This window comes from Ailuropoda melanoleuca, chromosome 10, assembly GCF_002007445.2.
Source record: "Ailuropoda melanoleuca isolate Jingjing chromosome 10, ASM200744v2, whole genome shotgun sequence".
NCBI lineage: Eukaryota > Metazoa > Chordata > Mammalia > Carnivora > Ursidae > Ailuropoda > Ailuropoda melanoleuca.
This window is the reverse complement of record NC_048227.1, coordinates 106,504,080-106,524,418: the sequence shown is the minus strand read 5'-3', so window position 1 is coordinate 106,524,418 and position 20,339 is coordinate 106,504,080. Positions and strand designations below refer to the sequence as shown.

Genomic DNA, 20,339 nt, shown 5'->3' with positions numbered 1-20,339 from the left:
GATTAGTGACTCCGTGAGATCATGTCTGTCCTCAGGCTGTAAGAGGCTTACGCAGCGGTGGAGATCTGAGTAAATGGTATTAACTTCAGCTAATTAGGACCCCTCCAAACCTGAGAGATCTGAATTCCAGAAGCAGAGATGAGAACACTTGGACCAGTTTGCTGAATTACAAAGCAGCTTACATGTGCCTGTGGCTGGTGCCTGTTTAAATCCTTAAGTGGTCAAGGTTTTAGCTGAGGATAATCAATCCGGTGTGAACAGAGCAACCGTCTACAAACCCTGGGACTTATCCACTGAGATCATTAGGATTTCGATGGTTGGACTGTAATTGTTCAGACGGGGTCCACCCCGTCCAGACCAAATGTGGCTACTTTCCATCAGAACACTGAAGGCGGCAAGCGTGTATGAATACAGTTCAACCCCTTTCTGGGTGAGAAAGGCACAGGTGTTTCTTTGCAGACGTGCAGAGCGCTGAAGTGCCACTGCTCCTGACAGTGACACGTGCAGGTCTTGATGGTCTTCAGGTCCCACCTGACGTAAGAACGATGCCTAACAATCGTCAGGGAATCATCCCCTCTCTTAAGATCAGTTACTCCAAGTTCTCCCGAACTTTCCTCCACCCTCCCGGGGTTTTGCCGGATGTGGGGATGTGGATGTGCTGGAGGCTGCGTGTCTCAGGCCCTTACAGCCTTGCAGACAATCCCTAGCCTTTGCTTAGGTGCATGTTCAAGCTTCCTTGGATCTGCAGGTTTAGGGACTGGTTCCTGTCGAGGTTTGAATATTCCAGTATGTTGCTGAGCGGCCTGGCTGTATATCCCCCAGGAATACTCGTCTAGGGCAGTGTCCTCGGGTTCCCCTCTCTGAATGCTGCCGGTTTACGCTCTGGATTCTTCCCCACATGGGGCCTCACAGAGGGTGTGGAGAGGAGCCCTGTCCTGACTGGGACTCTGTGCACAAAACTGGGCCTTTGCAACCACGTGAAATACTTTTCTCCAGAAGTCCTGTGCTTCCTTCTGGTGTAAGAAAGTGTGCGCACCACAGACACACACACTGTAGAGGCAGGGGTAACTGCTTCATGCTGACTCTGTCTGTCCCAGACTACTCTTCGCTTGTTTGCCTACACGTCTAGTGTAGTGGTTAGGAACTCCAGCTCTGGGGTCACACTCCCTGTGTCTGAAGACTGTCTCTCCTCCATGTTTGACCTTGAGCAACTTACTTAACTGCTTTATGTCTGTTTCCTTATCTGAAAAGTGAATATCTGTCATCTATCATCTATTACCTATCTATCTACCTATCTATCATCATCAATCATCTGTCTGTACCTCTTAGGTTGTTGTGAGAATTAAACGAGTTATTACATGCAAAGTACTTAGTATAGTGCCTAGTAAATAATAGATGTTAGCTTTTAAAATTGTCTAGTGGTGCCCTTAAAATTACCCATTATAGCAACCAATATTTTCCCTCTCCATTTTTCTCACTTGCTTATATGCCCTGCTGTGTTTCTTTTATCTTTAACTGTTGTGTATGTGTTCCTCCCTCTTGTACTGAAAGGCAGGAAAGAAAGTTGGAAAAACTGTAAAATTGTTGATTCCAACTCAATAAATAGGCCTGTATATTTAACAAAACTCCAACCAAAATCTTAACGTTTTTTCTTTTGGAACTGGACAAGACTTTGTCTGAAGTTTATAATATGGAAACGCATGCAGATAAAGATGTATCTGTAAATTAATAATGGGGTCCCTTGCCATATGAGACATTGCACTGATTACCCTGGGTAACTGGAAGGACTACAGACTCTGTGGGGTACACTCACACATGGGAAGATAAAGGACGCCACAAACCAGAGAAAGTGCTGGTGCGGTAACCATAGAGCAGTGAACACTGTCCAGGTGCAGCTACATTCCCTCCCCCACCCTGTTCCCGCTTTCACAGGATGTGCTTTGTGAACCACTGAGAAATATCGCTCAACATCAGAGGAGACCAGGTAGAAGTGTACTGAAGGCGTCTTTTTTTTTTTTTTAAGATTTATTTATTTATTTTAGGGTGAGAGAGAGAGAGTGCACACATGCGAGTGCATGCATGAGTGGAGGGAGGGGAGACAGAAAGAGAGAGAATCCTCAAGCAGATTCCGGCTGAGCGTGGAGCCTGATGTGGGGCCCAATCTCATGACCTGAGCTGAAATCAAGAGTTGGACACTCAACTGACAGAACCACCCAGAGTACCCTCTAAAGGGATCTTTTATATCTAGGGGCGCGTAGCTAAAGCTAGAACGTGTAGCCGGTAAGGCAGGTGCACTGCATCAATCTATACACCCCTAAACAAGACAAACACACTAACACAGGGCATCTCCAGGGAAGTTTCAAACCTTAAACAGCACATGACAAACCGTTAGCCAACCCACCTAGCCTTCCTTTGGCCAACGGCCAGGACAACACTCTGAGCGTCCCCAGAGGTGAGCATGGAGTGTCCCAGCCCGGCTCTGAGATAGCCCTGCTCTCACACGGTTCCAAGACGTACTCTAAAGCTACAGTATTTAACACACCGTGGGCTGGTGAGGACCTAGACCAACACGGGAATGAAATACATATGAAAATTGCTGCTCATATCAGTGAGGAAAGGATGAATCATTCAACAACTTTTATCTCAGTATGTTCTATGCATTTATTGCTTTCTTGGAGCAATCATTTCTATTGTATGATAGGAGTGACCTTTAATTTTACCTCTTGGTAGCTTAGGGACTCTTCTTATGGTAATATTGCAATAAGATGCCAAGAATACAGAGATTTCAGGAAAAATGTATTATTGCAGGTCATTGTCAAATTTTCAGAACTATACTATCCTGCATGACTCTGGTGGCATAGATATCGGGGAAGTAGGACACAAAGATCAAAGAGAAAAAAAATCATGTTTTTTGTTTGGTTTTAATTTTTGTGGGAAGTCCATGAAATTTACTAAGGAATTTCTTTTTACTTGATTTTTAGATATTTTATTTTTTAATGCAAACCAAATGCATGTCTAATCATGGGCTTTAACACCAGTGTTTCTTACAGTGTCTCTTTTTATACAGCAGTGTTTTCATAACATGCTGAAAAATGCCCTTTGAATGCCATTAAAAATGCCTTCAAATGCAGATTTCAATGTATTCATCATCTTCATCTCTCACTGGTGCTTGTTGAGGAATGCGTTCAATTCTGTCTTCTAAGCCTGCTTCTGGGACAGGACGTTTCTTGGACCGGAGCACACGTATGCTGGTCGCCAGAAAGTTGTCTATTTTCTCATCTTTATAAACCAATACATTGGCATTCTGCGTTGTAATCTGCTGGCCTGGCCTCCGGAAAGCTGGGTTAGTTTAAATCAGTTCCCTGGAGCTTTTGTTCTACGCTCTTCATCCTCCAGAATTGAGAATAAAAGGAACATTTCATAGCATAGGTCAGAAGCAAGATGGTGCTACAAAATGAATTATGGCTGGGGCAGATGAAGATGGAGCTAAGGTGTTTTCAGGGTCATTCCTGGTCAGAAAAATCTAACGTTCCACAACAGCGCTCTTTATAATAAGATAATTATGTCATCATGTTGTGGTGTTCTGCGTGCGTGCGCTCTCTGTGTTCTAGGTTTATACTAACCACTAATTCCCAGCCAAAGACATTTGCACATTTTAATAGTCAAGACACATGTGCAAAGGAAACTGCGTTGTCTGTGGATAACTGCAGAGGAGGACAGAAACCGATTTCGTCAGCACAAATGCACTCTTTTTTTTTGCCCTTTATGAATTGGAAAGCTTCGTCAGTGATTGCTTTAAATTACAGGCTCCTCATCTTACCACCTAGTAGTCACATCATTAGCAAGTCCTTATCTGGTGCCCCCTAATTTCCCATTTGTGATGTGTCCTTTTTGGAAGGAGAGGGGAGCTGCCCAAGAGATTCGAAAACAGGAAGACGAGTAACGATAAAAACTTGCGATGCTCTGGCAAACAAGAGCTCAGCCACGCTCACTGTTTCCACACTGTCTCCTTGTCTGTATCTCCTTGTCTGTATCGCGGTGTCTCTTGAAGACCCCGCAGCAGCTGGGCTGTTTACAGGAGGATGCTGGGGTTTCAAAGTAACGTCCAAGTTGGGCAGCAACATTGAGTTTGATGTAATAAAATGAACATGTGAACATATTCAATCCTTAATGTTAATGGAGATCTCGGCTTCCTTCTTTTCTTGGAGTGAGTTATGTAAACACCCATTGCTGATGTGAATGAGACTCTTTAATGTATATGTATGTATATATGTTAAATATCATAATGTATATATAATTATATACATCGGGCATTTATAGATGTTTCCTATGTTGATTTCATAAAGCACAACAGGATAACCGAAGAATGAAATCTGTGTGCTATTTAAAATACAACAGATGTGGGAGAATCATGTTTAAAATACCAGGTCTTTAGGGGCGCCTGGGTGGCTCAGGCAGTTAAGCATCCAACTCTTGGTTTCAGTTCAGGTCATGATCTCAGGGTTGTGAGGTCGAGCCCTGCTTCGGGCTCTGCACTCAGGAGTCTGCCTGAGGAATCTCTCTTCCTCTCCTTGTACCTTGCCCCTCCCCTCTCTCTCAAATAAATAAATAAATAAATAAATCTTTAAAAAAATGAAATAGGTGAGGGGCGCCTGGGTGGCACAGCGGTTAAGCGTCTGCCTTCGGCTCAGGGCGTGATCCCGGCGTTATGGGATCGAGCCCCACATCAGGCTCCTCTGCTATGAGCCTGCTTCTTCCTCTCACTCCCCCTGCTTGTGTTCCCTCTCTCGCTGGCTGTCTCTATCTCTGTTGAATAAATAAATAAAATCTTTAAAAAAATAAAAATAAAAAAATGAAATAGGTGAGTACATGTTCCGAGCCTGTGGGAGCAGTGCCAGTGCAGGGCAAAGGAAAGCAAGGGAAGGAAGTTGGGAGAGTGAGGCGTGTTGCGTATTTTTTCGACTACGAACTGGCTCATTTGTTCCTTGGAAAACCAAGTGTGTTGTGCTGGATGCTGTCAAGCTCTCAGAGCTTTGGCGTTGCTCTGAGATGTTTGCGTATCTTGTCATCACCACTAGAGTGGAGGGAATTTAGAAGCTTGATGACCTACAGGATGAGAAGAATCACACAGAACCAACGTTTAATTTGCCTGATGCAGTTCTTCAGATCAAAAAAATTGTTTCAGGAACTATGCTAAGCATTTTCATTATTGATTCTTTTAAAATAGTCCCATTTAACAACTGAAGAAACTAAGAGAGACTTTGAATGAATTTGCCAAGGTCACACAAGCAGTGAACGGCAGAGCTGGGATGGAACTAAAATCTGCTGTCTGTCCAGATGCAAAGCTGTTTCCCCAGCTCCATGACTTTGTGTGGTATTGTCCTCTAGATTACAGTCATACTAATTCATGTTATCCCAATTAATTGTTTTACATGTAAAACAGAAGGTAATATGTGCTACCATTTGAAGAGATGCTGATAGAATGTTTTTGCTACTGATACTTGAAATTATATACAGAATGACTATTTTGAAAATAAGTACGATCTAATCAGGCTGCATTATTATCTCCTCACAATAAATCAGTAAAACTGGCAACAGAAATGAAAGTTTTTCAAGTTCCCTGCTTATTGGCCAGAATTTACTGACGTGGCTATGGTCCCAGTATACAAAAAAAAAAAAAAAAAAAAAAAAAAAAAAAAAAAAAATTGAGATATTGTTAATAACAAGAAAGGAAAATGGACACTGGGTAGAAATCAAGTTTGAACATGTATCAAATAAGGAAGGGCTCTAGAACGAGATAATAAAGTAACACCGAAAAAAATTTCCTGGAATTGAAAACAGAGATGAATCTTGAGTATGAAAAAACACAATAAGTCTCAATTGTAACACATAAAACCAAACTTAGTCATAGGTACATTATTTGGAAAACTGTGGGCCATCAAATATAGAGACAAGTATCTAAATAGCTACCAAAGAGAAAAGACAGAATGTCTACAAAGGAGTGACAATGGAAATGTCTCCTCTTGAGGGGAAATACATGTCATAAGATAACGAAATGGGTGAGCTATCGTGTTAGGTGAATAATGGGAATGACTTGAATCAGACACACTTTACGCATCTTCCCAGAAACAGGAATCATAAGGGAGCGTAAGTAAAGTCACGCACAAGCCCCAGCACCCTAATTGCAGCGAGGTAGAGAATACCAAAAACTCCAATTACCTAAAGAAGTAAATGTCAAATTCCAAAAGAGTTTCCATCACAATTGCAAAGCATTAGGTGCAGAACACGGGGAAGGGAGGTTCCAGAGACCCTGGGAAGGGAGGTTCCAGAGACCCGTGAACTATTGGAGAGGAGAGTGGGAACCAAAATGACATATAGGTGAAATCACTGTCAGACAAAGTCTGACACTGAGTCTAAACTGCTCAGCCTTGGCCAGAGACTTGCTCCAGGGATAGGGATTTGAAAATGTGCAGCCCTGGGTTTTGTAGCTTCAGGGAAACCCTGCCTCCTGGGGAGAAGGATATCTGTAAGAGGGGTGCCTCTCAGAGATGTGTCAGAGAGAAAGAAGGAAAATAAAGAATTTGCAGAAACAAAGAAACAAGATGCACCACCCCCTGTCCTTCCAAGACCCAAGTCTCCACGTAATAAACTTGGCTTTACTAACCTGACGGAGGAGGAAGTTTCCGGCGACGAACGCTAGCCATCAGGGTCTAGAAATGGAAAAAACAAATTCAGAGCAGCTTCATCCAGAGCTTCTCTAAAAAAGAGAAAATGCAAATCATAACCTTTCTACTGGTAAAAATTCTCCCCTTCAAAACAACCATGAGGCAAAAGAAAACTGATAGAACACTCTAAACAGAAACAAATGCTCTTGGGGCGCCTGGGTGACAGTCAGTTAAGCGTCTGACTCTTGACTTTGGTTCAGGTTATGATCTCAAGGTGGTGAGATGGAGCCCTGCCTCCAGCTCTGTGCTGGGTGTGGTTCCTGCTTAGGGTTCTCCCTCTTCCTCTGCCCCTCCCCCATCTCTAAAAAACCCTCCCAAACCTCTCAAACAAGCCTTTGAGATTTTACATATATAGATAACAAATATATATCCAAAATTCTGAATATATAATCTAATTATATATATGTATGTAATCTGAATATGTGTGTGTGTGTATACAATCTTGATATACATATGTATATATATAATCTGGACAGGTATAATTTGAACATATATAATCTGTGTGTGTGGGTAACCAGAGTTAATAGAAATCAGGAAAATAAAGGAAGAAAAAGACAAAAATCCATCACAGAAGTGAAGAAAAAAGTATTGGATGTCCTAGGGTGAATCAACTAGAATGAAAATTTAATAAGAACCATTAAAGGAAGACAGAAAAACAACCAAGAAGATGAACATTACATAAGCAAAAGTAAAAATGATTAGACGGAAAGCGGTTGAAATGGAAGACTGGAAATAGATATAATCGGAATTCTTGAAGAAATAAAATAAAAGGAAAAGATGAATATTTAAAATAATACTCTAAGGCAATCTTCTGGAAAAAAGAGAAAAGGCATAAATGTATATAGTGAGAGGGGCTGTTGTTTTTCTGGGAAAACTGAACCAAAATTGTTAAATCTGAGACATAGCCTATATGAAGTATACACTGAGACTTTCCAAAACAAACTTACTCAAATGGTTGAAGGAGCTTGAGACCAAGCTGTCCTCGAAGTGCAAGGCTTTGGGAACAGAGCGTGCACGTGTTGAGCTCAGGAAGCACAGTGCGCATGAGCACAGGAGACACTGGCTAGAGGATGGCCGACGTCCAGCCAGCGACAGGATCAAAGGACCAATGAGTGTTGGTAATTCAATACTTGAACTGCTAACCCAAGATTAAACCAAGAACGTTCTATGTTGTCATATAGAAAGTGCAAGTAAAGAAAGAGACAGAAGGGAAAGTAGAATGAGATCATCAACTAATCTATACAAAATAGGTGTGAGACAGATGACACTGCTAGTTAAACCTCACTAAGATAGTAACTTAGAACTGCTGTAAGAACTATAAATACACATTTAACAACTAGAGGAAAAGGTTAGCAATTCCAAAGTACCAAAAGAATTTGAAAAATACTAACCGAGAAGATTCACCGTGTAAAGAAAGAAACACAATTAATATGACCTAATACGTAGAATTATTATAACAAAAAATTTTATGGCAGGTTGGAAACCAACAAATCAGTCATATCAATACAAGATGAACGGGCTTAACTCACCTATTAAAACAGAACTATTTCCACAGTGGCACACAAAATAAAACCCAACTCTACGCAGTAAAGAAAGACATACATAAAATTCATTCATTCAAAAGGCTAAAAATAAAGGGATAAGAAAAGTATACCAGGCAGATGGAAACAATGAGAAGATCGGCAATATAATTCTGATTTTAGATAAGGAGAATTCAGGCAAAAGAGCATTAAAGGAGGCTATTTTATAATCAATATGAGTCAAAACTCATAATGAAGATACAAATATGTTCACCAAATGGCCACTATTTGTGTAAAGCAGAAATTGCAGGAGATGCAAGGAGAAACAGACATTAATGTTGAAATAGTAGAAAACTGTAACATTCAGTATGAGATAGGTCAAATGCATTAATAGGTAAGAATATAAAGAATCTAGAAAGTATCTGAAATAAAGTATATAATGTATATATGTAACCACATCCTGAAAATCAAGAAGACACCTCCTTCACAGTTGCATATAAACCATTCAAAAATTATATCTTGATCATATATTAGACCATCAAAAAAGCATTAGTAAATCTCATGTAATAAATACAAACTCTGATCAAAATATGAAAAACCTAAAAATTAAAAAAAATTATGAAAATGAAACTCCGCAAATTCTTTTCATTTGGAAAATTAAAGCCTTCTATTAAGCAACTCTAGGAAGAAAAGGGAAATATGGATTGAAATTTAAGAATTTCTGGGAAAAAAGAATTTACATCTCAGAATCAATGGAACACATTTAAAGCAGTGACTAGAGGAAAATTCACAGTCTTAGAAAAATAGCTGTAGCAATAAAAGCACAAGAGTGAAAATAAATGGACTGAATTAGGAATTTGAAATTTTATTCAAAGCACCAAGTGAATAGAGCAAAGCACAGTAAGAAAATAATAAAAATTAAAAAAAACCCTAATGAGGTACAGAACAGAAAAATATTAGATCGAATTAATAATTCAAAATCTTGGTTCTTTGAAGATATTTTTTGAAGGTATTTTTAAAAAAGAAAGAAAAAAGAAAATCCACTAGCCAGTTTCACCAAGATAAAGGAGAAAACACAAATATACAAAATATCTACAGATTTGGGGAAAATTTGAAATAACCCCGTTTTTACAGGACTGTGCAAATGCATTTGAGAACCTCAGGGAAATTAATAGTCTCTTAGGAAAATAAAATTGACCCAAGTTGATCCCATTACAAATACTTTCTACTTCCCACAGAAGTAGAAAGTTATCAAGACACTAGCCTACAAAATTCAGCCCCAGACGCTATCACAGAAGGGTTTTACCAAATATTAGAAGACCAGATAATCTCAAAGTTAAAAACACTGTTTCATACCATAGAAAATGAATCAAGACATTTAATTCATTTTATGAATCAAGATTAGATACAAACAAATACACCAAATGGAAATATAGATCATTGTTGCTTATTAATATCAGTGCAAAAACACTAGTATTAGTAAATATTGAAAAAACACATCAAGAAAAGAAGGACACCATGACTAAGTGGAATTTATACCATGAATGCAAATCTGATTTAGCATTAGGAAATCTATTAATATAATTCTCCATGCTACTGGGTCTAAGAAAAAAAAATCATATGATTGTTTCTAAATGAATTTAAAAACACTTTGGCAAAATTCAACATCTGTCCTACTAACAACTTCCAAGAAAATACATATGGATGGATACATTTTTAACACCATAACATATAAATACCTCAGCATTAAGGCTGGACTCCTGCTGGGGAGATGAGAGGCATTGTCTTCACCGTCAGGAGCAAGGCAAGGATATTAAGCTGGTTACGAAATCTGATGCGAGTAAGCAAGGGATTACAATTAGGGCATAAGACATGGAACAAAAGGGAGACCATTCCTAACAGTTGATATGATAGCATGCCTGGCATGCCCTGGAAAAGCAATAATAGAACTAACTCAAACCAGAAAAGAACCCATCGGGGTGGTAGGATCTGAACTTTACACACAAAAATCAATTACACTCCTATATAGGAAAAGTAACCATTTACAGAATAATGAAGGCGAAAACACCATTCATAACAGGAGCAGAACAGATAATATGTTTAGGAATCAATTTACTAATTTAAGTGGGTTAAATGCACCTATTAAAAGAAAAATTTTCTCAGAATAAAGAAAATCTAGCTACATGCCATTTACAAGAGCTATGTACCTAAAACATGAGAATGTAGAAGGGTCAAAAACACGGAAAGGGCAAAAGAGAAACCACAAAGGCATTATTTTATTTTATTTTATTTAAAGATTTATTTATTTATTTATTTATTTATTTATTTTATCAGAGACAGCCAGCGAGAGAGGGAACACAAGCAGGGGGAGTGGGAGAGGAAGAAGCAGGCTCCTAGCGGAGAAGCCTGATGTGGGGCTCGATCCCAGGACGCTGGGATCACGCCCTGAGCCGAAGGCAGATGCTTAACGACTGCACCACCCAGGCGCTCCTCAAAGGCATTATTTTAAAGAGAGCTATATTAGCTACCTCAGAAAAAAGGTAGGGGAAAAGCATGAAGAAGGATAAAGAAGAAAAAGTCTTAATGATAAAAGCAATAATTAGTCAAGAAGATATGAAAATCCTGTCCTTTCCCGCCTAACCCTGTGGCCTCAAAATATTTTAAGCAACAGAAAAGGGTGGATTATTAAACTCACGACAAATCTATCTGCATAGCAGGTATTTTAATAAACTTACAGAAGAAATGGATAGATAATTGGCCCATTGCATAAATTGAATCCTTTAGTTCCCATGATAATCCTATGAGGTGGATAGGAATTTATCACCAGTGGAAGAAACTGGGGGCACAGAGTAGTTAAGTAACTTGCCCAAGGACACACAGCTAATCAGCGGTGGACCCAGAAATCAAAACTTGGCAATCTGGCCCCAGAACCTGCGTGCTTTAGCTCTGTGGGTGGAAGGAAAGACCTAGTGGATTAGCTGTGACCTTAACTTACCTTAAAATAGCTTACTTGCATGACTTGGGTTCTTAGCTTACCATTTGTAAAATACAGCTGACCCTTGAAAAATGCGGGGTTGGGGTGATAACCCCCCTGTCCCCACGTAATTGAACATTCACATAATTTTTGATGCCCCAAACTTAACTACTAGTAACGTACTGCGAGTGGGAGCCTTACTGATGACATGAACGGTCGAGAACACCTTTTTGCAGCTTCTGTATCATGTACTGTCGTCTTACAATAAAGTAAACTAGAGAGGAAATGTTATTAAAATTGATGTGTTTTGAAGTTTGGGTTTGAGAGCAAACAGCCAAGAATTCTTGAGACATTTTTGGTGCAAAGAGGTGATTTTATTATCGCATGGGGACAGGACCCGTGGGCAGAAAGAGCTGGCCTGGGATTGGAGGACTGACTCATTATGCACTTTGTTATTAGTGGTGGTTTGAATCAGCGGAAGTCTCAAGTCTCGAAGGAATTTGGAAGCAAGGCTTTCAGGACCTCCGGGGGCTCGGTACTGTGAAGCTGAGGTTANGTGGTTTGAATCAGCGGAAGTCTCAAGTCTCGAAGGAATTTGGAAGCAAGGCTTTCAGGACCTCCGGGGGCTCGGTACTGTGAAGCTGAGGTTACTTTTAGTCTCTAGCAAAACACCAGCGTGAAGGCGGCCGTGAGTTCTTGAGGAAGGTCCTGCTCGGCGTGTTTCCGGCAGCATGAAAGGGGGCTGCAAGCTGCAAGGAGATTTAATTCAAGCTACATTTTTCTTGCCTTTGTTTCCCTCATCAAAAATCAGAAGAAAACACACATTTACAGTACTGTGCTGTATATATATATATATATATATATATATATATATATATATATTCCGTGTTGAAATGAACTCGTGCAGTTCAAACCCACGCTGTTGGGTAAAACGATGCCCAGTGCTTGGAGCACGGTGGTCTCAGTAAATGATAACTGTCAGCAGTCTCGGCAGCTCTAACAGCTTTTCCTCCTGAAGAAGCCCTAAGATGGGTCTGTTTCTTCACTCTCCGGTTCATTTCTTGCAAATCGCTCTGATGCGTCTTCCCCCAGGGTTGAAAAGGACACCTTGAGAGCAGAATTGCCAAAGGACAAGCACAAATAACTCACGACAAGAACAGCAATCAACCAGTAAACATTTGATAAAAATAAAGGTCGCCCCAGTCGTGTTCAAGGACGTGGACAATGAAAACCATGTTTTCAAATACTAGGTTGGAAGCTATTTTGAAAAGCTGTCCTACTCAGCGTTGACCAGGTATGAGTTTATGCTCACCCACTGCTGGTTGGAATTTTAATTGGTACGATCTCTCTAAAAGAAAAGTTTGTATCAAAACACTTTTATAAAGTCCGCGTAGTTATGACCATAAGGCTCCTTCGAACATTTGCAGGGTGATAATGTGTGCATTTACCGAGTCCTTGTGAGGTGCCAGGCACTGTTCTGAGAAGTTGAAACACACCTGTCACTGCGAAGCACAACTGTGGTCGGTTGCCTGTTCACATCCAGTTCCCACCTGCAGCCCAGCTCCTTCCTGAAGACCCTGAGACACCCAGCAGGACCCCCTCCGAGAGTGCAGGGAGCATGGGGAGCTCTTAGTCTCTGTATCCTCTTGCTCCAAGTTCCCCAGATTGGCTAAGGAAGGAGGCGCCAAACTACAGGAAAATTTCTGGGGTCTCCCCACTGCCTTTAAGTCCTAGCCAACCAGAAGACTCAAAATTCTCTCCGTTGGTAAGGAAGGGGGACGGCGGCCGCGGAGGAGCTGAAAGCACAGCTGAAGTTGGGGTGTATTTGGAGGCCGCTGTGGGCAGTGCCCTGGACGCCCGGCTGGACCTCCCAGTGGGGTGAGGCAGCTCAGGGGCCGTGCACCCCTTCATTGCTTTGTTTCCTTCTCTGCATTTTCCTTTATGTTTTCTTCCATCCCTGTTAGCGATGGTTTCTCCTTGAGAAGGAGCAGTTCTGCCTGTTCATTCCCACCTTTAGCACATTGCCTTCCAAGGGACTTAAGCTCAGGAACATTGGATTAACTGATTGATTGCTTTGCTGCTCAGTGAGTTTACTCTTATTGCCACTTGATATCTCCCCTTGTATTTGAGCAAAGCAAATTACATGAAAGAGTAAAGAACATAAAGCCTGGTGTGGTCCAGTCCAGCGCGGTCGACTGATGCGCTCAGCTCTGCATTTACGCTCGCTCTTCCGTAGACAGGCAGATAGGCATTATGTTTGTGTTTTCTTGGGTTGACATCTCAAGTTCACTGAGTAAGGATCACATTTAGAATTATAAAGAAAAAAAATTTATTTTTTAAAAAAGATTTTATTTATTTATTTATTTATTTGACAGAGAGAGACAGAGCACAAGCAGGGGGAGTGGCAGGCAGAGGGAGAAGGGGAAGCAGGCTCCCTGCTGAGGTGGGAGCCCAATGCAGGGCTTGATCCCAGAACCCGGGGATCATGACGCAAGCTGAAGGCAGATGCTCAACCGACTGAGCCACCCAGGTGCCCCAAGAAAAGAATTTTAAATGAAACTTTTACATTTTATATTTTTTCAGGTCAAAAAAGCAATTATAAAATTATACAACACAGAGAAAAGGAAAAGGAGAAATAAACACGAAATCCCCAGCCCTGGTTTCCCTCTCTGTTGGAATATCTGACCTATTCTGAAATGCTGCTTTTTGACTTAGGAGGTGGTCTCTTTGTTTGACCAGTGGTCATACTGACAGTTGGAGACCAAATTATTGTGTTCTTTGAGTGTCTGCTGAAAGTGGCTGGCCCTGGTTTATACTGGATACTCTTCCATCAACTGGGAAATAGGATCAGATGGCAGTTAGAGCCCAAAAAGTAAATTAATTAATTAAAAAAATAATAAAATATTTAATAAAATCATCTACTTAATTCATAACCCCATGGTGTAAGATTTCAAATTTCCAATTAAACTTCAAATCAATTTATTAATTCAATAAACATACCAACTGCTGTCCTGGGATGTGAAGATCACTGTGGACATAGGGTGGGTTGTGCCTACAGTAAGGAGCACATGGTCCAGCAATTTCTCTGAAAATCGATTGCACCACTGATTCGAATGCTGGTGTAGCTGCAGACGAGAAACCATACAGCTCTTCAGAGAGAACAGGATTTCCGTGCACATTAAGTAGGATTATTGCTGGGCGTATTCAGAGCATATAGATTTCTACTGGGTGATCCTCAGTAGGTTTTTCAGAAGTGCTGAGAAATTCATTGACTTTCTTAAGAACTGTGCCCTCCAGGAGCCCGTCATATTCTGCATTTTTTTAAAAAAGATTTTTATTTATTTATTCGACAGAGACAGAGACAGCCAGCAAGAGAGGGAACACAAGCAGGGGAAGCGGGAGAGGAAAAAGCAGGCCCACAGCAGAGGAGCCCGATGTGGGGCTCGATCCCATAACGCCGGGATCACGCCCTGAGCCGAACGCCTAACTGCTGTGCCACCCAGGCGCCCCCATATTCTGGATTTTAAGTATTAGGGCCAGTCCTTCAGAATTCCTCCCTGTGCTGTTCCTTACAGGGCCTCCGGTCTAACTGTGCTCGCTGGAGGGGTCAGCCGTTCTCTCTGCTACATTGTGATTTTACTGTAGGAGTCGCTCGAATGGGGATGTCAGGTGGCCGACTGTGTTTCACTCAGCGCCTTCTGATGGTGTTTGACCTCTAACATAGCACTCGACCGTGTGTTTCCTCTCCCCACAATTCTGGTCTCCATGCGCCAAACCCCCTCCTTTTTAAGAAGAAAAATAGTACCCATATTTCTTTAAAGAGGAAGGAAGAAAGAAAACTTCCCAGAGCAATGACAGCCCTCTCTTGAAATGTTCAGGGGAGGGAGATCGTGTTTAGAAAGCTGTGTAAGCTTTTTTTTACCGATGGCTCACTGCCTTAGAAACGCCACGATCATATGGCAGCTTTTAGAAGTAAAAGAGGGAATGCTCTACGTTGGCAGAGACTGTGGACTGTTTTCATTCACTGATGGTGAATCTTCTGGACTCATTGTTGATAAAAATTAGTGGGCCTTCCTTTGAAGACTGTCTAGGTAGTTTTTATACAGAAGGGGATCTTTGCTTCTTTCTGTTTTACGAAGGAGCATGGTTACAGCGTTTCTCTGGGCTTGGAAGCCTTCAGGGTTCCAAGGCTACAGGGAGCCAAGAAGCCACACAGAGGATCCCAGTCGCATGCTGTCTGCTGCAGCCCAGGCCTCCCTCTGCTGCCGTGTCCAGGACCCGCTGAAGTGCGCTGGCCCTTGAAGGCCGGCGGCCTCCACCATCGCTGTGGCCTCCGCCCCCTTCTACAGCTGCTGCTGCTGCCTCTTGCTCCTTAGCCAACCCAGAAGGGAACCTCTTCCCTCACTTTTGTGTCTCACCCTGATGTCTGGGGCTCCTGATGTGCCGTCCATTCAGCGAGCAAGCGTGCGCTCGTGCACCTGTCGTGGCCGGGGCACTCCTCGGGGGCCTGGGACGCAGCAATGAGGGTGTAGACCATGATCTCCACCCTGACAGCCTTCTGTAGTACTGGGACTAAGCACCCAGTGTGTGGAGCAGAGTGCGGAGTGGTGGACAGGCTGGGAAGCCAAGGGAAGGGACTGTGAGGGTCCTGGACGCCCGGGCAGTGGGTGGCGTGGTCAGTTCCATGGCAGGACGAAGACCATAGTCACTGTCCTGCCTCTTCACTGTTTTGCCCAGAGCCGCTCTGGTGTTGGGGGAATGAAGAGTAAGAACCAGCATCACACACAGGAAGCTGAGGCCGTAAGTCAAGCGTGGATGAGGCAGCCACGAGCCTTTCGCTAGAGCTGTGTGGCGAGCCCTCTCACTTTCTGTAGGAAATCCTTCTTCCAACGCCTGGGGCTTTCCTTTTGCTTGTCCCTAACAGTGGGCTTGTGCTCTGTGAGTTCTGTCCTTCAAGGAAGAGGGTGAATTAATGAATTGATAATGTTTCTCCTGGTTTCAGAAAATAGAGTTTGCACATATGTTAGCGCATCAGGCATTTATGTGGATTACAAACAGCACCCTTCTAATCGCTCGTTCAGATCTAGGCTGGTGATTTTTAACTCGGACAAAAATAGATTTTTCTGGAGACATGTAACAGGAAACTGGATAAGGTCTCTCTGATCTGCTCAAGACAAGCATCTGACACACATTGAAGCTGTGTTTTCTGGGATGCCATCGTTGGCTGAAGGGAGGAGCACCTCGCACTGTGGGAAAGACAGGGAGGACTGAAAGGGGCGAAATCTGCGAGAAGGACCTAATGAAAACGCTTGCATCACTGCCACAACAGCACCTCCCAACTATTATTCTGGAAAGAAAGGCGATCAGTCTGGTGAAGACCCAACCTACGCAGTTGTTCTGAGCTGCTCTTGAGGGACAGCACTTTTTAAACACCAATATTTGGAATCAATGCCTTCCTCTGATTACAGGACAGTAAGTCAGCTGTGCTTCTCTTCCCCCGCCCCCTCCTCCTTCTCTCTTTCTGTTTTTCTCTCTCACATCATGGAGTTGGGTGTTTACATTTTCCACTTAGGTGATGATCATTTAAATTCTTTACAATGAAAGGGATAGATAAATATGGCTGAAATCGATTTCGTTGGCAAAACTGTGTCTAATTGAATACTTGTTTCAATGCATATAACTTCAGGACCTAAAATAATTCAGTAGTACTTTTTTGAACGTGCAGTCAGCCAGCACTTACCAAACTCCTATAACAGGGGAGGTGCCCCCGGTCAGGCCCTCATATTAACAAGATGACCAAAAGTCTGTCCCTCTTCCCTACAGTCTCAACACCCAATCAGGGAGCCAGGCACATCTGTAAACGCATTTATTCCACTGCAGATATCCGAGAACTAAGGCACAATATAATAAGGAAGGTCAAGAAAGGGAGAGGCCAGTTTTATCTGTGGCGATCTCTCTCTCTATCGTGTGTGTGTGTGTGTATATATATATATTAGTTGGTGGAATAGCTTCTTGAAGAAAGAGGAATTGGAGAGATCACTCGGAAGATGTATGAAATCAAGAAGGATACTTCATACGTAACTAATGAATCATCGAGCTTTACATCAGAAACCAGGGATGTACTGTATGGTGACTAACATAATACATAATATAATAAAAATATTATTATAAAAAAAAGAAGGATACCTCATGCGGAAGAAACAACTTACATTAAGAAAGACAAAGGACTCATCATGTCAAGGGGAATAGAACTCCTTCAACTCGCGGGGATTTACAGGCCAGGGTGAAAAGTTTGAAATAGAAAATTACCGAAGATTTTATAACAAAGGAGTGCTGTTCTTTGCTCCGTATGTATGAAAACATGATGGTCGTGACTGAATAGCGTGGATTTGGAAAAGGCAAGTTGGTAGGAGAGGGGCTCTTGGTTCAGCTACAAATGTGGGCAGCAGTCCCATAGGAATGGATGTGAGGAAAGGGACTTCGTTATTGTTTAGAGCGGCGTCTGAGAGGCTTTAATGACATATCTGAATAGGAGTCATGTTTTATATGTCTGTGGGGATCATGTGGCAATCCTCCTTAGAGATGGTTGTTTTTGAGGGTTTGGGAAATCTCACGTCAAGATGTTAATCAGACAAATCAAAATGTGGTTTTGCAGCACATCAGATAGGTCAAAGCGGCAGGCGGGGGTCTGCACGTCACCAGTATGGTAGCACCTGAAGCCACGAGGGTAGGACACATCGCCGAGGGAGGATTCGTGGGGTGGAAAGGGAAGAGGGTGGGTAGTAAGGTGAGTAACAGCTATAACTACATCAACGGCAACACTGACACCATCCCACTATTGATGGCTATGGTAGCGAGCTTCTAGCATGGCCCCAAACGATTCTTAGCCCCTGGCATTCATGTCTATGCTGGGTTGAATAGTGTCTCCCCACCCTCTCCAATCACGTCCATCAGTATCACAGAATGTGACGGTTTTTGGAAATAAGGTTTGGCAGATGTAATTGAGTTGAGATGAGGTCATACTGGGTTGGGTGGGTCTCTGTGTTAGAAGAGGGAGGTTTGTAGACACAGAGCATAGAAGGCCATGTGAAGATGGGTTCAGAGATTGGACAATGTGTCTACAGACCAGTGATGGCCAAGAATTGACAACAACCACCAGAAGCTAGGAGAGAGGCGAGGAAGAGATTTTCCCTTCCAAGAGGAGGCAACCCTACTGACATCTTGATTTTGGACTTCTTGCCTCCAGAGCAGAGGTAAAATGTTGTTTTAAGCCACCTGACTTGTGCTGTGCAGTCTTCTCTCATGCTGGACAGGGCTGGCCTGCCTGACCAAGGGGACACTGCTGGAATGACCACACATGGCTCCCATCTTGCTGTCTCATGCATGGTGCTCTCTGGGGAAAGCTGTCTGCTGTGTCTGAGGACACATACACAGCCGGGTGGAGAGGTTCGTGCAGCCTCAGTGACCACCAGCACAGACTTGCTGGATCTGAGGACAGACCCCCTGAAGCAGACCTCCCGGCCCCAGTCGAGACCAGATGATTGCAGCCCCTGCGACGTCTTGGCTGCAAACTCCTGACCCCAGATTCCTGCCCCACAGACATTGTGTGCAATGCTAAGTTTATTTCTTTGAGCTGCTAAGTTTTGGGGGTAACTTGTTATACACTAATACCAAATGGATTCCTGTTTGGGAGCTTGCTTTCCTTTTCCTGGCTACAGTTGAAGTAGGGTGTGTGGATTATGACCGAATAACTTGCATTTTACTTCCTGCTTATGCAAAGTTTGGCTCCTGAAAACTTTTTCAAGCGCTACCCAATAATCATGGATTTTTTTAGAGCAGGATCATGGTTTCTTGGGCAGCACTCTTCCCTCCGAAACCGGGCTTCTGACCTGTTTATTTTTGGTCAGCTGTGTGGGGGAATGACCATACCCCAGTTCATTCTGGGACATGCCTTTTATCCTTGCTTCCTCTGGCCATGCTTCCTGGTGGCCATTTCAAAGCTGCCTTAAACAAGAGGCTCAGGGGTGAAGTCTGGTGTTGAATGATTGTCCAGGTCATTGGTCAACCGACGAGTCTTATTAGCCTTTGTTGCCCAAAGCTCTAGTTGGTTTTATTCTCTTCCATTTCTGTCCAGAAGCGCTTAGCTTTTCTAACCAAACTTCCTTTGCTTCAAATGTTCTGTGTTTCCTTTAATTTCTTCTTGAAAACCATCAGTGTGTTGCCCAAGCTAATTTCCTATCTTGCTGAGGGCACACTAAAACACCCCAAACACAGTGACTCCCTCCTGACCCACGGTGCTCTGCCGACCACGTTAGCTCAGGACACAGTTTCACCAAATGTTTTGCTGTGGCACGAACAGACTCTCCACTACTCCTGGCTGCCTGCTGCCTGCCGCTAAAACAGTGCCACGTATCTTAGGGTTTAATTAGGGCAACACCCTAATGGAGGCTCTGGCTTCAGGCACATTTGGGTGAGAATCCCAGATCTGCCTCTCCAGCTGGGAGACCCTCTTGGAGTCTCTAGCTCCCTATCTTTAAAATGCAGCAATCACACTACTGATTTTGTACAGGTCTGTTAGGATTAGGTAAAATAATACATGGATATCATAAGCTGAGTGCCTAGGATATAACAAAATACACAGTAATAGCTACTTTATTCATTTTTAAAGAAAGGGTCCAAGGAGTGGGTGGTTGTGGCTACAGCATAACGTCTATGGGGTGTGAAGTTTCCCAAATGCCTTCACCCCCAGGGATGAGTCAGGCCAGTGAATATGGGGGAAAGTGGTCTTCCAGCAAGGAAGACTTTTACCGTTTCATAAGTACAGTAAGTAGAGCTTTTGGATGGAAACCCTGAGTGGTTAGAAGAGATTTTTTCCACGTTCCTTTTCGATTTCTTTACCACTTAGAATCATCTTTTATGGTATCCCTCTTCTGTTGAGATGATGACGAGGTGTGGGCCAAGATTTCCTCCAAAATGGAAGAAAGTACTTCTTCCAACCCACCTTCTACTAACTCCGAGTTACAAAGCCAGCTGGTGTCAACCCAGGGGACCCAGGAGGGAGTAAGCCTGGAATAGGCTATGTGAGCTCTCATTTTGTCTGAGCTTCACTGGAGGAAAAAC

At 42.7% G+C, this 20,339-nt stretch overlaps 1 protein-coding gene across 1 annotated transcript in view; it reads right to left on the bottom strand.

The window, feature by feature from the left end:
* Positions 1 to 3,121: 3,121 nt before the first annotated feature.
* Positions 3,122 to 20,339, bottom strand: part of LOC117804228 (ADP-ribosylation factor-like protein 6-interacting protein 6) — a 60,280-nt gene continuing 43,062 nt past the window's right edge. The window contains exons 2-3 of the mRNA XM_034670798.1: positions 6,665 to 6,710; positions 3,122 to 3,324 (exon numbers count right to left, since the gene is read on the bottom strand). Coding sequence (XP_034526689.1) covers positions 3,122 to 3,324; positions 6,665 to 6,710 — 249 coding nt within the window. The remainder of the gene's footprint in view (positions 3,325 to 6,664; positions 6,711 to 20,339) is intronic.